Source organism: Centruroides sculpturatus, unplaced genomic scaffold (genome assembly GCF_000671375.1).
Source record: "Centruroides sculpturatus isolate CEXI.00-Female unplaced genomic scaffold, Cexi_2.0 scaffold128, whole genome shotgun sequence".
In the NCBI taxonomy this organism is placed as follows: Eukaryota; Metazoa; Arthropoda; class Arachnida; order Scorpiones; family Buthidae; genus Centruroides; species Centruroides sculpturatus.
Window position 1 is genome coordinate 157,898 of NW_019385268.1, and position 19,739 is coordinate 177,636.

The 19,739-nt window shown below is 32.5% G+C and overlaps 2 protein-coding genes across 2 annotated transcripts in view; both read left to right on the forward strand.

Annotated features, from left to right (window-relative positions):
- LOC111636937 (zinc transporter 6-like) overlaps nt 1–12,701 on the forward strand; it is a 35,411-nt gene extending 22,710 nt beyond the window's left edge. The window contains exons 8-11 of the mRNA XM_023382324.1: nt 4,147–4,249; nt 4,326–4,442; nt 6,719–6,823; nt 11,556–12,701. Coding sequence (XP_023238092.1) covers nt 4,147–4,249; nt 4,326–4,442; nt 6,719–6,823; nt 11,556–11,957 — 727 coding nt within the window. The 3' untranslated portion in view covers nt 11,958–12,701. The remainder of the gene's footprint in view (nt 1–4,146; nt 4,250–4,325; nt 4,443–6,718; nt 6,824–11,555) is intronic.
- Nucleotides 12,702–17,765: 5,064 nt separating this feature from the next.
- Nucleotides 17,766–18,703, forward strand: LOC111636913 (CREB-binding protein-like). The gene is made up of 2 exons (XM_023382299.1): nt 17,766–18,241; nt 18,326–18,703. Exons 1-2 carry the CDS (start codon nt 18,074–18,076, stop codon nt 18,686–18,688), a joined length of 531 nt encoding a protein of 176 aa, XP_023238067.1. The 5' UTR covers nt 17,766–18,073; the 3' UTR covers nt 18,689–18,703.
- The last annotated feature ends 1,036 nt before the right edge of the window (nt 18,704–19,739 follow it).

Genomic DNA, 19,739 nt, shown 5'->3' on the forward strand with positions numbered 1-19,739 from the left:
AGTGCCAGCTGTCAAAATCTACACTCTGTTTATTAACAGAAATCACAATTTTTTTTTTTATGCAAATGCTGTCATTTGTGTCCATTTCTTTTATTAGTTTCAGTTTTATTTGTTGAAAAAACAATTTAGATACGTGAGAGGTCGGACTTGGAAAGGGGAAACCCCACAATTCTATTCGGGAATTTTTCAAAAGAAAATTTGTTTTGAAAAGGAAATTTATTTAAATCTCGGAGAGAAAAAAAACTTTTTCCATTTTATTACCGGAGGATGAGTGCATTTCTCTTCCCAGAGTCGTTTCCTTTCCCAGAGAACTCAGATTGTGTCACTGGGAACTACAACTAAAAATTCACTATTAGTGGAAAACAACAATGTGACTTGGAAATAAAGAGGAGACCTCAAGGAACAGTGAGAGGGGTCAAGAGTCCGCAAGAATATTCCGTGTGTGCCTGCCGAAAGGATTTATCATCACTCGTTGCCGCGCGCTCCTCCCGAATATTCTATGTTTCTCCAGGAACACCTACGAAGAACCAACGGATCTCAACTTTTGATAGACTTTAACCACCATCCAAGGCAACAGAGACATTCCCAAGGCTCCCCAATGACTTCACAGCCATCTGGAAATCCATATATAGTGCTTCAGGTATTTATAACAACCCGCGATGCTATGTAAGCTCTCTCTCTCTCTCTCCAACTCGGTTCTTGCAAAGAAGCATTAAGGTAAATACCCTTTTGTAGAACTAGTTTAATAAACAAATTCTGTTATTGTTAGAATTGTGTTGACTTCCTCAAATGGTCTCCATCCCAAGTCCAACCGGCCAGACACGACTGCTCACGCGTAAATGCGAACGTAACGGTCTCTGTGTCTACCCAGAAGACACAGAGGTGTCAGTCCTGATAAATTTGTCATTGCGGTCTTTGCCGACGCAATGTCGACCCTTCGGTCCTGTGGTGCCGAAGCATAGGGGAACCCTTCGGCATTGTCACAAATATAACTTTCATTTCTCTAGAACAAAAGTACAAAAAATTATATAAATTTACAGCATCCTCTTCCAGTAATAGGTAGCTCTCTACCACTTAATTTTTCATGGACATTAATTCATACCCAAAAAAATCCTGTTTAAATACTTTCGCTCTTACTCTAAATTCTGCTCAGTCTGCCACTGAAATGTGATCAAGTGCATGCACACCAATACAATTCTGCCTGCTTGGCCAGTTTAGTCCATCCGCCCAAGTGCACGCTTAACTTAATAATCCAAATATGTCTTGAACAAATAATAAATTCAAATCTGATAAATAACAAAGGCGACAGTGTCAATGAGTCATACATATTATATCAAAATTAAACACAAATTTAATACTACTAAAAACACCATCTGTAAATAATTCTGATATTATTCAAACAACAAAATAGTAATATTTATTTTTGTGTTGTTGACCTAAGATCCAATATTAAGGACTTCTATAGATAATTGAAAATCAGTTAACAAGAAACTAGTTTATTTCTAGTATCGTTTATTAATAAATACATCTTTATAACAAGACAGTCCTGACTATTATAATTTTAATATCGGCCTGCTTAAATACAGAGGAAAAATCCTATTGGGAGTGAATTTCAGTTACATTCAATATATAATTTTTTCTTGTGAGATCATAAGAAACAAAGGGCTGATTGTTGACAATCGTTATTTTAATTTCATCACTCTTACAGGACAGTCTTTAAAAGATCAATGACACAATTGGGAAATTAACAATTGTTTGCCATATAATTTTAAAAATACTGAATTGATCTTGCTGATTTCAAAGTTTGTTAATCATTCAAGATATAGTTTCATTAAAAAATTCTGTATTATCCTTGAACAGTTTTAAAAATTGCTTAGTTTTTATCATTTCATTTTGAAACAAATTAATAGCAGATGATGGAATTTGTATAAAAATAGTAATTTCACTTATAAACTGAATTTTTAATTATTATTGGGGAAAGAATAATGTCATAAATTATAACAGTTAATTTTTATTTTCACATTCAAAATTTTAGTCAATGTATTATCATTGCTTTTATATTTGTTGTTCTGAATAGTTATGTTTGAAGATTATCTCTAACTTAAGACTGAGTTAGGAAAACTATTTTTCAAAAGATTTGAGTGAAGCATTATAGTAACACATATCATCATCATGCTTACTTTTCTAGTATTAGAATAAGCCTTTAGTCAATAAAATTACTCAAAATCTATTTTTATGTTATTCATAGTACACCCTATGTCAGAAAATTCCAGGACAAAGCTCGTAAAAAATAGAAAATTGCAATTACCAAGTAATGATCCCTGTTCCTGACGAAGTAGTCTCCTCAGCTATCTCTACACAATTGCCAATGTTTCTGGAGGTCTTGGAAGCAAGCAGAGAAAGCTTCAAGTGTGATGCTTGTTAGCTCATTTGTCACGGTCCATTGGATGTCTGTGATATCTTGACAAAATGTCGGTTGCTTTTTCACTCGCAGAAACAAGAAAAATCACACAAAGGGTTGCAACTGAAAAGGACATTTTGTCCCTTTTAGTTGCTTGCTTCTCCGCTTGCTTCCAAGACCTCCAGACACTTTCTATTTTTCTATTTTTTACGAGCTTTGTCCTGGAACTTTTCTGACAAATGGTGTAATAACAATGTACTATATGATAAAAATTAAACATATTAGAAAAGAAAAACAAATGGTGATTTTGATACTGTAATTATGCAGAGTTTTGCTTATACCTTACACAAAAACTACTAAGTCAGAAAGTGTTTTGTTTGTGATTGAAGTTTAAAGCAATCACAAGGCACCAAATGTGATTTTTTGCAAATATGTACCTCCCGGCAAGGCCGACATTATGATGAAGTCGAAAATTTGATCTATGCACCAGGATATTCTAGGTCAAAGTTTACTATTGCTGTCAATTTATATCAAACTTATCTAATTCTGAACAAAAATTGTTGTAAAGTTTTTTGCACAGTTTTCCTTTACTACACCACAGAATTTCATGTTATTTTCCTAGAAAATACCTAGTTTTCTATCATAAAATGACACCAAAAATGTAGATTATAAGTCTAAAATTTTTGTAGCTTGGTGATGAAATCTCTTGGTACTATTAGAGAAGCAAATTTTTAATTTTCAAAAATCTATTACTTCCTACTTTATCTCATGGTCAGGTCAGATGGTATAGTATTGTCTAAAGCAGAGGTGTCCAGCCTGCGGGCTGCATGCGCCCCAATAAACGTATAAACAAAACCGACAAATTTATTTATTTATTTATTTCAACGCTTTATACATATTTTATTTTTTAATAGAAAGGAAATATTTTCAAATACTTGAAATTGTGAATGAGGAAGGAATACTAAATAAAGCTGGAGTCGTGACTCAAAAGAATTATAGCCCCAAATTCGGGGAAAGAAAAGAAAGGCCAAAAGATGATAAGAAGTGAGTAAGGTTGGAAAATTAAGGATCAATATTTGCATAACAGGTTTATTTAACCTTTCTCACTTCTTTATATTTTCACCTTTCTCTCCATTCCCTGAATTTGGGTCCATAATCCTTTGAATCCCAACTCTAGCTTTATTTAATATTCCTTTCAGTGTTGCAAGATTTGGCTACTTTGTGCCAAATTTGGCTACCCTTTTTTTAGTTTGGTGTAAAAAATATCATTTGGCACATTGGCTACATTTTGGGCTACATATTATTTGAATAAAAATGCACTTTAAAATGGTGTTTCATTGTTTTAAGACCCAAATAAAACAAATATTTGGGTTTTTCAAATAAATTTTTGTTTGTCTCCTTTATAATAAATAAATTTATCTATTTCTAAGTACAAACTAAAAGTATCTGTGAAGTAATTTTTTAAAATATCCTTTTTTGTGATAAAGTTTTAATACTTATTACTATAATCTAGACATGTAAATACTTAAATATACTTGTATATTTAAGGATTGGGCCACAATATACTTGTGGCCCAGAACTCCATGACTTCTTCCAATGTGGCCCAGAGAAACAAAAAGGTTGGACACCCCTGGTCTAAAGCATTCTATAACTAAGCATTTAAATATTTGTTACAATATTTTCATTTTAAAACAAATATTAATCTTAGAAATATTCCAATTATTCTATTGTTTATATATTTACAGTAATTATCATCTTGCCGATGCTGTTGCCGCTATTTTTATTGCTATTATGGTTGTTGTAACTATGTTTCCTATGAGTATATATAGTGGAAGAACTTTATTGCAGGTAATTACATTACATTTTATAGTACAATATTTTCAGATATTAATTAATAAATAATTAAATATTTATTTTGTTACAGACAACTCCACCTCATATTGTTGGACAGTTAGACAAATGTCTTAGAGAAGCGTCAACTCTAGATGGTGTTTTGGAATTTAGAAATGAACACTTCTGGACAATTGCATTTGGGAACCTGGTAAGAAATAAACTAAACTTTTCTAAAGGTAGGAGGTTAAGCTGCCATCTCATGATAATTTTAATTTAGAATTTCTGGAAGAAAAGAATTGGCCCGGAATGGGATTCTTACAGTTATGCTAGCTACTTGGATCTCTGTCCAATCTTTGCTTTGTGTGTTTGTGTGTGTACAAATATAACTCCACAAACCCAAAACAATAGCTGGCTGACATCATGGAAGAGGACCTCGGGTGCACAAGTCATTCCCAGTCAGTGCCACCAGTGACCTATATGGTTATATCTAAATTAATAGTTCTGAAAGCAAAGATCAGATAAAGGTCAGGTAACATAACTGGCAACACAACTACATGATAAGCAGAAGTTGTGGGTTAAAATCCCACTGCGGGTCAATTCTTTTCTTCTTAGAATTCTAAATTAAAATTAATTTCAATTTCAAAAATAAATCTCTAATTCTCATTAGACTATGACATTATTTTTAACCTGTCCCGTGTTGTTCCCGAGTATTTTCGTGTTGACCTCATTTGACCTAATTAAAGAGAAATTTTTAAAAATTTTTACATCAACTTTTACTCTTTAGAAAAGTAGTATGAATAAGTGGTCAAGACTTCTTTAATTATGAAATATTTGAAAAATACAATGTTTAAAAAAATTATGCATTTGTATATCTACTGAGAATGTTTTAATGACCTTGACTTCTTTCAATTAAAAATTATCTTTTCCCGTTCAAGTGATTTACACTTTAAAATTAATGTAAAAGCGGCCTCAGCCTTCAGAGTTTCCATTGTTTTATAATAAGTAGGTGTATAGTGGTTTCTCACACACAATGCAGTGTAATTTAGCAATCACTTGGTTTCCTTTCATCTTTATTTCAGTTGATAATGTCTGTGATGCCCTTATCAACTGAAATAAAGATGAAAGCAAGTGATCACTAAATTACACTGCATCGCCATTTCAGTCAATGCATTTTTGTAGGCACTGTGGCAGTTTTTGTATGCCCATGTCATACCAGCTCGCTGGCATGTTGCGGGACCTATCTTGCGCACATCTTCTGATATTGCAACTTTTCCATTAAAAACCTATGAATGGTGTTTTGGGATACCCAGGAACCAAAATACAAAGATCATCCAGAGTGATCCGCCAATTACCACACATAATTTGCTCAACCTTCGTGACTGTCTTGTCAGAAATTGATGGTTTCCCGCGTCTTTCTTCATCGTGAATTTCAGTACAACCAGCTGCAAACTCCCTACACCACTTTCAGATGTTTTTGACATCCATGCACAACTCACCATACACTTCCATCAATTGGTGATGAATTTCAGTCAATTTAACATGATATGGTGGTGATCTGGTATGACATGGGCATACAGAAACTGCCACAGAGCCTACAAAAATACATCGACCAAAATGGCAATTATGTAGAAGAGTAGATAAACGTTCAAACTTTAAAATGATGTAAAAATTATTCAAAATAAACGATTCTTTGTATTTCTAAAAAATAGGAGACCTCACTTTTGGGATTACCTTCATATCTCAATATAAGTGCCACATTCCAGAAGTTAAAATTTATCTGAAAATACTTTGTTCTAAAAGTATTTAAGCTTTCATATTCAAATGGAGAAAGTATTTTTAAATTGAAATATACATCCTGAAAATTTTGCATCATCACTGAAATATTTATCAGGGTGAATGTATGTATGCACATGCTTACACAGGAATTGAATTTTTTTCAGCAGAAAATAGTTGAATTATCTTCTCATGCGAGTCAACAAGACATTAGAGTTAACATTAGAAAAAAATCTTGTGTACCATTCACAGCTGAATCTGATGTGGTAATTGGCCAACCAATTAAATTTTGTGAAAGATGGACCAATATTTAACTTGGAACCCTTAAAAACATATTTTGTGCTCACTGGTAATGTCATATTAAGTAATTTTACTATTCAAATGCCACCATTTCTCTGGTCAGGTAGAAATGGAGGCCTGTTTCAGCAAGGGTTGATTTGACCAAGAGAATAGTTGTTCACATCCTCCTGAATGAAATGATGGTCCCTGAAAAGTTTCATTGCATTTACTCAATGTTGAAATTTGTAAACAACAAACTAATATAGTTCTTAAATTAATTTCAGAATTTAAAAGACAAACTATAAAAATGTTGAAAAACTGGAAATTTGAGAAAATTTCCAGTTTGTCAGCATTTGTACGGATATGATTAAAAATTTTAAATTAAAATAATTTTAAAATTTTGTCTGTATATAAGAATAATTTTATTTTTAGAGTGGTTCCGTTCACGTTCGGATAAGAAGAGACGCCAACGAACAATTGGTATTGGCACATTTGGTTGATAGACTTTCCAATCTTGTGTCAGATCTAACAATTCAGGTGAGGAAAAGAAAATAGAAAAATTTTGTCAAAGTAGTGATTAGTGTTATTTAACCTCTCATTGTAGTATTAGTTTTGAAACTAGCATTTTTATGTTATCCATTGTTTTAGTATAATTTTTCTTATAGAATAATAGAAAATTACCATTAAAATTCCCTACAATTTCCACTCACTTTGCCCATTATAGATTATTCATGACAAAAATCTCAATAATATATCTTCATCTCTCTAATTTCATATGAGGATTCTGTAAGAAACTTAAGTTCAGATCACTTTTAAAATGCATTTCCATACTCAAATTAATTGGGTGAAGAAACTGTTTATTCAAATTGCATAAAAAACTTTGCTTTCAGGTTTTCTGCATCAAAATCAAGGGGCAACCTCTCTTGGATCAATCTGTGCTTGCTTTACTCCCTCTTCACTTCCTTCATCACTCCACCTCCCACCCCTGCTTGCTTTGCTTCACCTTGTTCACTTGTACAAAAATTTTGTGTTCCTTCGTTGGTTTCTCGTGTAATTTTTTTTTCATGATGAAAAAGTGTCATGATGATTTTAAGCTTATTTGAGATGCTCTTCTACCAAAACTAACTTAACTTTAATAAATTGCTTTTGGTAGATGAACATTTCAATTTTAATAAAACTGCACACTTCCATTCAAAATATCATATCTCAACCATTTTTTTCAATTAATTCCAGGAAGAATAGATTTGTGTGTTTGATAAATGTCGGAAATCTTGAAGATGTTAGGGGTTAGGGAAAAGAACATAGCAGATAAGAAAAACCTTTCATCTATACCAATAATTTATAATTTAACAGCTACTGATGAGTAGAAGTGAAGATTAGCATGCTGTTTCAGTTTGATGATGATCTTTTATATATTGTTGACTTGCACACTGCACATACAAGAAATAAGGTTTTGCTTAACTTGGTGTGTCTACCAAATCTGTTTGTAAGGATAAATCCTAAATAATTTTCTATTTATTAGTGGGATGTGATTTCCAAAGTTGGTAGTGGTCCTTGGGAGCAGTAGAAGACTCAAGGGAATGCTGGGAGGCAAGGGAGATAAAAATCTATGAAATTCAAACAGATGTGTCTCAAAAATTGATTTTATTCATAGGAGGTGCCAAAATAAAGTACACACTGCAATTGTACAAATTGAATGAATTAAACACATACAATGTTTGCGCAATGCAGCGAGTGCTCATGCACAGTTGCATAATCTTGTTGTATGTATATTCTTTCATGAAGACCCCCGAGTCAGTCAATGTGCATTTGTTGGTTTTGTATACACAGATCTTTTTACTTGTTTATGATGTGTGTGCATGCTATTACTATTTCTATTACAAACTTGCAGTGCTCTCCAACTGGTATGGCTGCAATACTTAGTTTGCTACATATTGTAATTTAATATTGGTATTATTACTTCATATTTTCCTCTTTCTGTGTAGAATTTTGGCACTGAGTATTGGAGAAATTGATCTGTTCATTATGAAATTATTAGAATAATTAGTTGTCACTCATAGTACTGTCATCAGCTGAAAGCTGTGTTAGCATAATATTTAAGTTTAAACTTGTCAAAATGAAAGAAAAAGCTGAAATATTTCTGCTTTTTCTCTTTCATTTTGACAACTCTAAAGTTTTGTGAATATTTTGTTTCAGTATAATAATTAAAGTGTTGCCAATTGTTTCTTCACACAGTAAGGTGCTGGTTGAAAGAATCTAACAATATAATATTTAGAGTAATAAGAGTTCATTGTCTTACCCCGACTACAAATAGACAAATGGCACAATTTAAGGATAATGCTTACTAATGTCGAGTTGGATGTGGAAAAATCAGTCTCAGTGCATTAGGTTTATACTTTACATTAAGAAGTATCTGGACAATTATTTTTTGTTCATAAAATCTAATCTTAACTTTCTAACTACTATCTCAACACTTTTCAACTAAAACATTATTTGAATAATATGTAGCTGTCTAAAAATCAGTCAAGAGTTAAAATTTGAGTTTTGGGATTGAGCCATGTTAAGTATAAATCAAAAATTCTCTCGCTTCTTCACATTCCTTACACAGTGAAACAAGAGAAATATTTCTTATTTTTAAGTATAATTTTCCTACCTGCAATATAGAAAATATTAAAAATGGAATTACTGATGTCTTAAATAAATGAAAAAGCCTTAGGGAGTGCTAGGTTTAGCTTACTCACTCAATAACCCTAATATCCCAGGCAGCACTAATTGACTTCATATACTTACTACTAAATGTTTTTTGTAACTTTTATATTCTATTAACAAACAATTGTTATAAATATGAATTTAACAATTATAAAAAGATGCCTTTATAACTATACATCATTTACAGTTCCTGTCTTCACCAGACTTTTTACAGCACAAATAAGTACTACTAACTATATATAAAACACATTGTTTTCAATGCCCAGTCTCAGGCACTTCCAAATAAAAACAAATAGAATGGCATAACCTCACAACTAAAAAATACAAGTTAATCTTTTTTGATCTTGATTATGGATCCAAAATATAAATACCTAGTGACTAACCAATGTTATTAATTTCTGTACTCATCATCATTTCAGCAGGTTTTCTTTGTTCTAATATGAAGCTAAAAATAGCAATATTTGTCCGATATAATCATTCACTTTTATAACCACTTAAAAGAGTTTTTTGGACGAATAAACCAAAATGTTATGTCCTTTGAATCCGACATTTACCAAAGTTCAGGAATTACTCAGAAGACAATTTATTTCTCAGATGTTTTATTTAAATGCATTTTGGATCAGAATTCTTGCCGTACCATCTGCGACAGAGCCTACACCAATATTTTGAACTCTTCAAAATCAATCACAATAACACGAAGGACACATTTTGGTTTATTTGTCTGAAAACCCCTTTTAAGTAGTTAGAACAAAAAATTTCATCTTTATATTTTTATTGCTTGACATGCTTGGCCAGTAACAGTAATCAGTTAGTCATCTTTGGGTTTCTTGCAGTAGAATAATTGTATAATTCTTCTGTTCTCTCAACATGTCAAGGATCACAATTTGATAAATCGAGAATCTGAATTAGCTGGAAGGTTAATAAATAATGTTATTCTGCACATAGTGTTTTGACTTACCAATTATTTCAGTTTCCAATGCTGGATTATTTGGCAATTCACCATCTTTAAAATACTTATAAATATCTGAAAGTTTCTACAACTCCCTTTGTTACTGATTGTCTCTTTGCTTACACTGGAAGAAAAGTCCACTGTCTGAACTCTAACATATTATAAATTAGAAACTAAATGTGTTACTTAGTGAAATATTCTACCAATTAAATAGAATTTGAAAATTCACAGACATATGCCAGTCTCTAGTTTTCTTCTTTATTGTGATAATTCTTTAAGACCACCTATTAAGTTATTCTTGAACTAATATTTAGATCTGCTAAATATTTCATTAATAATGTTAGACAGAATGTTCTCAGTGATAAACTTGAATATTCTAGTGGAAGTTCTTTTAACTTATCTAACTTGCTACCTCTTAGTGACATCTTTATCTGAAGTAAATAACGTGGAGGAAAACCTTCCGAAATGTTATTAAGTTGTCTGAAAAATTCAAAATTCTTTTATTGGTGTCTTTTTAATAAAATCAATTCTCATTAAACAACAAATGTCTGGTTTCCAAATTTTGTATAACTGTATAGTATCCCCACATAAATTCTTCTGTATTCTCATTACTACGATATTTTCTGGCAAAAATTTCTGGGTCTGCTTTCACCTTGTTAAGACCAGTAGAATAAATCTAATCAAAGTCTCAGAATTTAATTCATGACCAAAATTGTTCTTTTGGAGAACCATCGGAGCACAATACAGCAAAGTTTATCCAACACTACTCTGACTATTGTAAACATAAAAGTGTTATTCCAAAACATGTATAAAGCCACTAACATTAAAATCTGGCTTACCTGGGATTATATGCCTAGAGGAAGATTTACAGAATTCCCTCCTGACAGATGTTGATTCTCTGACGACGACGATAGTATTTGGTCTCGCTCAATCAAATGACCTGTTTGTTCCGGCCGAGATAAACGTTTGGCTGTCGATGCCGTTTTTCTTTGAGACTGTAGTATGGAGGAAAACTTGGCAGCTGCATAGGGACCAAGGTTCCCATAGCATTAGTACTAACTTGCATGGTCTAAACTTAAAACAGACCTTACACCAGAATTTTATAAGGCCTGATTTGTAGTCAGAAAATTCAATCTAAATATACCGGTATCATAGTTGCTAATCCCATCTTTGTCTTAAACATATCATGTGAAACTGCACCAGTTACATCAAAAAATTTGGCCATAATGACAGAATATTTGTATTAAAATATTTTTCCTAATTTGAGTGTTCAAAAATCATTATAGATATTGGAAAATGGACTTTTCCAATGCATTCCTCATAAAATTCTGGCCTAAAATTAAGAATGATCAATGGGAAAGGGTCATATGGCACACAAATTTAGCCATCTTCGATTCGTCTCGAGATGGCCGACAGACACCAACATAGTAAGTTCTTCCCTCTGCATCTGAGTATTATACAAAGTTTCATGCTTTTTATCTTTAGTGTGGTCTTTACATTTTTAGTTATTACTTCCTCCAAGAAGTTTTTATTTTAACTAAAATTATTTTCTATTAAAAACTAATATAGTTTGAATTAAATAATAAAATGTTCTTTTGTCTTCTTGTTTAGGTATTTAAAGATGAGTGGGCTTGGAGTACGACGACACTGCAGATCTTAAATGAATCGGCATTGAAATTTCCGCCGCTGTCGTCGTCCACCCCATCAACCATTTCTCTTAACGGTCGGGCCACCGATCCGTCGGCCGGCAATGCTCTCCGGCCTGCCCGTCCGCCTCTACTCTCGGACGTTTCAAGTAATAGGATATTTGGCTCCGACCCCCGTCTCGGACAGTTTTCTCCACCCTATTATCCCTCGACGGGTCTGGCGTCGAATCTGGCAGAGACTTACAGAACTCCAAACGGTACATATCTGGGTTCAGTGGCCAGATCATCTCCATTGCCCGGCATCGTTCCATCTTACGTACCGGAAAAGAATGCCATCGGTGCCGCCGCTGCCAAGATTATTAGGTGATGAGTTCCCGGACTAATTAGTTAAGATGGGAGTAAACTTAGTCAAAGGGAACAGTTAACCATGAAAGTCATAAAGAGCAGGAATTAAATTTTTCTCTTTATTTTGGAAGGCATATTTAGAAATTCCTGACATTTTTTTTTTGACAAAACACTGAAGCTAGTACTTGTCTCAATTGGAAGAATTTGAAATTTTTGCTGTCGGAAGACAGGAAGATTATCTGTAAGTCAATTGCTTCCGTATTAAGAATGAGAGAAAAATCTTGGAAGAGATTTTTATAAAATTAATGTTTTGATATGTACATTTATTATGTAAAGGAATAATTAAAATGATTTATGTTCTTAAGGCTTGTTGAGGCTTCAATTATTTTTGTATTTAAAATGGCAATTACAAGAATTAGGTTAGTGTCAGATTAAGCATTTACTATACATAACGAATATGACAGGACTGCCAACCACACTTTAATTTTCTTAGAATATATACAACAAAAATCTGGTTAAAACCAGTTTCAGTTACTCTGTCTCTGTATAGCTAATATAATTTCATTTAGAAATTCATGAATTATCAGATGTATAACATATACAAATTTTAAAATGGCACATTCTATCATTTGCATTTAACAGATTGTAGTCTGAATAAGGGTCACTAACGCCAATGAAAAAAAATCCAGTAACTTTTAAATGTTGCAAAATTAAGCAACTCTCTGCTTAACTTTCAAACTCTATGGGGGTACCATCTGTTATGATATTTTATTATTAAAAACTTTTTTGCCATTTTATAATAAAAATGTAAAAAGCTTAATTTTGAGGGTAGGGATGGGTTTCATAAAAAGATGTAAATGCTAATGAGTAAAATTGTCATTAAGTCCAACCCTACTAGGATATAATGTGACTCCCCCTTTATCTCCCCACCCGTTGACCTTTAACCACTGAAATTTAATAGCATCAATCCCCTAATACACAAATCTCCCTGCAAAAATTTCAGAAATCTCACAAAAAGCATGGGAGTTATTAAGCTTCAAACAGGATGAACAGAATTATGTCCCCACTAACATCCACACACACGCAAAGTACCTTCAAATGTTTTGAATTTCTTGTATACCTAAAATCCGCTGTATTTCTTCCGTCAATTCGTTTCTCGTGGATGTCCAATGTGTGTTGGTTCACCATAAGTTATACTTTTACTTTCCTTGGGCTACGTATACAACACAAACTATATATTGGAATCGTGTCAAGTTTTACACAGTTTTTTTTTACAAATCTTTATATTTCGAGATAACTGAACCCAAAAAAGATGAAGAAAATTCTGTGTGTGTGTCTAGTTTAATATCTCTGCATGGGGTAAAAATTAAGAAATGAAATTTGGTATGGTGGCTAGTGTATGACAGGCATTGATACTATTAAATTTTGGTGGTTAAAGCTCAAGGGGTGAGACGATACAATACGTGACCCACCTTTATCTCGAGAGGGGTCGGACTTAATGAAAATTTTGCTCCTCAGATTTTATTAAATATTGTAAATGCTATTGTAAAATGGCAAATGCTTAATTTTGAGGGTAAAGATGAGTTTTATAACATACGGCACTATGCACAATTTTAATTTGTGATGGTGTGTCAGTGTTTTTCACTGGAAAAATTACTTTACTCTGAATTTTTTATCGACATAACTACAATATATATCAATAATGCCCAGTATTTAAGAGGAAAGTAAATTTTTATAAAAATGTTATATTGAATTGTTAGATTTGGAAAAAATTGCCATTACAGTATTTAATTTAATAGTTTCCAGTTTGATAGCAAAGTTTTTTAATTACTTTTTCTGCCCTGTGTGCATGAAGAAGGTAGGTTGGTCACAATTGGAACAGCCAGGCAGCAAGAGAGCATAACATTCAGATAACCCACCAATGAAAATTTAATGAACTGTTGAAAGAAAAAAAACCAATGTTTAGTCTTCCATGGATTTTTTTAAATGAGTTATAAAATTTGCCACGTGACTTCACTTTATTACATATGGTTGTGTTATGTAGACAAACAAAAGTACTAGAAGAGACATGTATATTAAGCTAACAAACCTAGTAAAATTAGAATTTGCTTTGTGAAAGACCCAAACTTTTGTCAGAAGTCAATGCGAGGGCTATTAGACTAGAAGAATAGGTTACTCGACCATTATGTAAGAAACATTACAAAAAATTATGATGGATCTTTTCCAACCAGAAACGAATGCCGGAGAAAAGCTTACAGATGCCAATTGTTTGAACAATATCACTGCACTGGAGCACCTGGTTCAAGCATTTAAGTATGGCTCCATGTTTTCTCCAAAATCAAGGAGGATTAGTCCAGATATCATCATACCAAACATTGAAAAATACTAACAGGTGTGAAGGAAGCTCAGAGATTTCTTCAGATGGTGGTTTTCAACATGATAAGCAATGGATACAATAACAGATCATCAACTATGGAAACCATATATGAAAGCAAGCAGCAGCAGCTCCAGAGGAAATCATCACACTTATTAAGTTGGATAAAAACATAGTTTTATTGAAAAAGATTCACTTATGTGTCATTACTAGAACAGTGTGTAAGATCCACAGAGTTGCAGACAGAGAAGATGGGTCTATCAACAAAATGAGTTTGTGGCCTCAAAATAGAGCCACCACATTTACCTGAACAAGCCTGGCTAGATACTTGAATTTAAACAATGCCACAATTCTTTCTCCACAAATGCCAAGGCTTTTTGCCTTCACCAAAATTGCCAAACCAGGTAAACACCTATGCCCTATTGTAGACTATATAAAGCTATGTCTATGGGCATACCCATATTCTAAACGATTCAGAGGTAAGCGCTAAGAATCAATTCACATAGGTCCCCTTTCAAGCACCTTGATTCTTAGAGGTTTAGAATGTAAAGTATTGGACAATTTAGGGCTGGAAGTTATACTAAATACAAACTTCATATATGATGTGTTAATTATTTGGAGATCCAAACTTAAATAATGTATTAAGGGAATTCAGTCACAATCAATACTGTCTTACAGTAAACCTTGACCAGGATAATAGCAGCGAAGCCTATTTCCTGGACCTCCATATTCAGTTCAAAAATGGCCACATTATAACTAAGGTATACCATAAGCGTAATCTGCACCTCCTTTATACCTTCAATTTCTAACAATATCTTTACAAAATGGTGGCTTTTAGAGCATTAATAAAAAGAACCTATATACATTGCTCTAACATCAAAGACACCCTCCAGGAGCTAAAACATACAAAACTAATAGCAGTAGCACATGGATATAGTTGTAAACTTATCCAAAGGTTAGCAGGCACTACAGAAGACAAACTTAAAAACTTTAGAAATGCATCTGTCAAAACACAAACACAAAATTAGAAGCACATAGTTGTTGACTTCAACTCCAGATTAATTAAATCCTCCAACATACAAGTTTATCATCAAACATGTAAATGCCAGTCTCACATTTAAATGCAATCAAACGGTATTCAAGCTACTCTTAAACACTAAAGATAAAATAGAAGCCAAAAATCCCCTGGGGTATATTCTATACCACTGTGTGACAGCAGATTTGATAGCTACTTGTATATATAGGATCAACAATGTGGCTTATATATACAAATATAATATGCAAATTTGGCCGAAAACATTTTTATATTAATATTAAAGTGTTGCTGCTGGAAAACGTGAATGGTATGATTTATTATATGTAAGTTCCAGCTTACATATTGGAAGAGGAAAACATCCTTTTAGAAAACCATTAATGCTTCTCATAGTGATGAAAATTTGATACGATGATGAATTCCAACACATTTTGAAGTTTAAGGACAGTGACAGAACTGTTGCTGTAAATGGCAACTGTCTGGGGCAAGTGTGACTACACCAGGAGATGGGAGCACAAATAGTATATATAAGATCAAACTTGTTGCAGATAGAATGAAATTCTTTTTTGCCACAAAAGCAGATTCAATACCCTTAATTAACCATTTCATAATGGTAAAGTGATAAAAGGTGCTTAGCAACTAGAACAACAGCAGAAAACCTTACCTGAATGAGCAAGCTAGCAGTCTGATTCTCCAAACTGACATGGGAGTGACCAGGATTAAGAAGAAAGATGCTATCAGCATAGACAGGTTTTTACCTTGTCACTAGTTGATTTGGAGAAAATCAAAAAGAAGTGGTTTGCAAACAGCCATTCAGGAAAACTGCTGAGAAAGTATATAGTCCAGTCTGTAGCAGCCCATGCTTCTCTGTCATAGCACTAAAAACAATGTGGTGATAGTGACAGAATGCACTGTGCATGTAAATTTGCCTCTACTAATCATCTGCTAATGATATGGGAAGAGAAAGAGGATTCTGTAGCAAAGCTATCTGTCTCTGGATGGTGGACAAAGACTCCATCACAGCTATTTGTGCTTGTGTGACAATCAGATGATCATATCTACTGTTGGTCTGTCTGGGATATCCAGAATCTGCCCACAATGTACGTTCCCTTATATATTCACTACACCCAATACCATCTTAGTCAAATCACTCCAGCCAGACAATGGGGAATTTGGCAAAATGGCCATCCTGCTTTCCTCTGCTTAAATATGTAGCTTTTGTCAAATTCTCTCAACTGTGCATAATGTCTTTGAGTGCATATCTGATGTTTTGAAGATCTTCAAGCAATTGGTACACTGAAAATTCTGATCACAGTGAGCCTCACTGAAGCTTTTTCATAGGATATTGAGTTAGTTATTGTAATTTTCTCATTCATTTTTGGCTCTTTTAGGCCTAAGAGTACTAAGATACTAAGACCTTTTTTAATCATACCCACAATGAGAATGACCAGGTGGTGAGGGATGAGACCTGGTATATCTAGAAAATTCCTGAGATTTCTGATCCAGATACAAACTCAAGTACTCAAGCAGCAGATTGATGCCTTTATTGTCTTGACTGTCTTTCCATTTAGTATCCATGATCAATTTATTTTTAAACATGTTTATCAATAACATAGTTTGTGCAATGCACTTATTTCAAGAAGATACTTTATCATTTTTCCTGCTTTCAACCTAATTGACACTAAGAAGATCTTTTTAATCATACCCTTCATGGGTTCAACCAGACCAACACCATGTAAATAGAAAACTGTGGGGACATCACTAAATGGAATCCATTCATTACAGCTCATTATTGAAAATGACTTCTTTTAATAATTTGAAATATTAAATATTTTAGATTTTTTTTAAGCATCCATACTAGTTTAATTGTTAATATTCACATCATAATAGAGAGACAGTTGACAAAATGTTCTAATCTAAGGACTGCTAATGTCTTCTGAACTCAATATTTGGAAATTCACGGATTATTTGTATTTGAAAGATAACTTTGAAAGGGGATATGGGTTATGCACCGGGGCAGGTTATACACTGATTTTAAATTTAAATCATGAGTTAAAAAATACACTATTCTTCAATAAATATTAAATATTCAAAAACCTAAAATGCTATTATATTAATTTGATAAAAAGTTAAAATTAATGCCTTAAAAACATTTTTACCTATAACACACATTGATGCCAGAAATCAACAAATAAACTCTACAAATTTACTAAAACAAAATGTTTTCATCCAATAATGTGTAAGTAATTGTATAATTTTCTCATTACGATAATCACAAAAAATATTTATATTAATATTACTAAGAAATNAATTGTTAACTTGCTACAGTGTAGGTAATAATTGTGATCATTAATCATGCATGTTTATCATGTTGTTATAAATTTTTCAAAATACGTTACTATTTTTTTTATATAAAAGAAAGTACTTTTATTAAAGCTTTCATTTAACACTTAGAGCCTTTGATACGGGAAGCTGCATATTTTATTTTGGATTAACATGTAGTATATGAATATAAAAGGACATATGTATGTGTTTATGTTATGTAAACACAAGCATATGTATTAATTTGCTATTTAATCAATGAAGGGAATAGATTATTTAAATTTATTTAAGGTTTCTTATTGCAATGAAACTACACAAGAGTGGCAACTTAGAGTAAAATGAATTTGTGACTCTCAAACTGAATTTGATATGTTTCTTTATCTAATATGGATATGTTGCTGTTTGATAGATGAAAACCATATTACAGGGGAAAAAGAAGGGCCAGAAGAGTGGACGTAATAAAAAAGCTAACAAGAGTAAAAATAATCAGAGAAAAAATACCAAGAAACCAAATGTTCCTCATACTGGAAATGATTTGTCTGCAAAAATTTATTCTACTATGGAGAAACATAAAGAGGTATTTAAAATTACATTTGTTATGAAATTTGTTTGTATCAACTATTTATACTAACTTACATCTAATTTGTTTTTAATTTTATAGGTATTTTTTGTGATTAGGCTGCATTCTGCTCAAGCAGCAGCCAGCCTTCCTCCCATTCAAGACCTAGATCCTTTTATTAATTGTGATCTTATGGATGGAAGAGATGCCTTTCTTACTCTAGCGAGAGACAAACATTATGAATTTTCCTCTTTAAGACGTACAAAATATTCTACAATGGCAATGCTTTATGAACTACATAATCAGGGTCAGGACAGATTTGTGTATACCTGCAATACTTGCAAAACTCATGTGGAAACTAGATATCATTGTACTGTTTGTGATGTGAGTATTGTTTTAATTTTTAATGACTACCTTAAGACAGTTATTCAGTTAAATATTTTAAAAATGAATATATTTTATTAAATTTTTATTGTGAATTACACATACAGTAGAAATTTGATTATCTGAACATTAATGGGACCAGGGGTTTTTCAGATAATCCAGAAACTCGTTTGTTTTTTGTGATTTGGGTACACCAAACATTGTACATTTAAAGTTTCATGAACTATAAATGCTAAATGAAACTACAGGTACTGTATTTGAAAGTAAATTAATTTATTCAAAATCAAAACTTATATATACATATATGACCTAGTCTTGCAATAATACATTTGACAAATGATAGTAATTTTAGTTACATGAAGAGTTTGGGACCTGTATTATACTCTGTAATATGTACAATGTTACACATTCTAGTCGTTTTTTTCTTTTTTCATTGAAAACAATTTTGGATAATGGAGTTTCTACATTATTTAATTTTATATTAACTAAAACAAATTACCCATGAAATTATGTGAAATATTTTCTAAAAATATACTTAATTTAAAAACAAAATTTATATTAAAATTAAATATAATGTGACCCTGACTTTTTTAAGTATTCAATACAATGAACTGGTTCATTTCATCCTTATTTCCAATTTATTAGACAAAATATTCAATATAATGAGTGCTACTAATATTTATGAGAATGAAATAATCATTCTCATAAATTATTTAAAACTATCAAATCATTCTCAAAAATCATGTAAGTTGCCACTTTCTTTGGGTTTTCATTTACTCTTTCTGCTTTGTGCTCTAAGAGGGCCTTTATACGAAGAGTTCATCTTGGGTTTAGTCAGGCCAATAATGAAGTAGTTTGGGTGATGAGATACACCCACAGAAAAATTTCTGGAGGTTTTTTGACCCAACTCAGTTTATTCCAGGGTAGGCTGATACTTTAATTGTTCAGTCATTCAGCTATCACCTTTGGGATTTGACAGTTTAAGCTCTAAATGGTGATCCCTCTTGAACAGACTTGTCTTTGATTTATTTAATAATAATCCAGCCATCAGACGGAAAAATTCAACAAAAAGAAATTTTTAAATGTACCGTCGCCAGGGGCAGCTTCAAAATCTACATCTTCCAGCACCTTT

What these genes read in the sequence shown, in the direction of transcription:
- LOC111636913 (XM_023382299.1), top strand. Translation starts at nt 18,074, where the DNA reads ATGAAAACCATATTACAGGGGAAAAAGAAGGGCCAGAAGAGTGGACGT. An exon ending in CTATGGAGAAACATAAAGAG is followed by an intron (nt 18,242 to 18,325) that starts GTATTTAAAATT and finishes TTAATTTTATAG; the next exon opens with GTATTTTTTGTGATTAGGCT.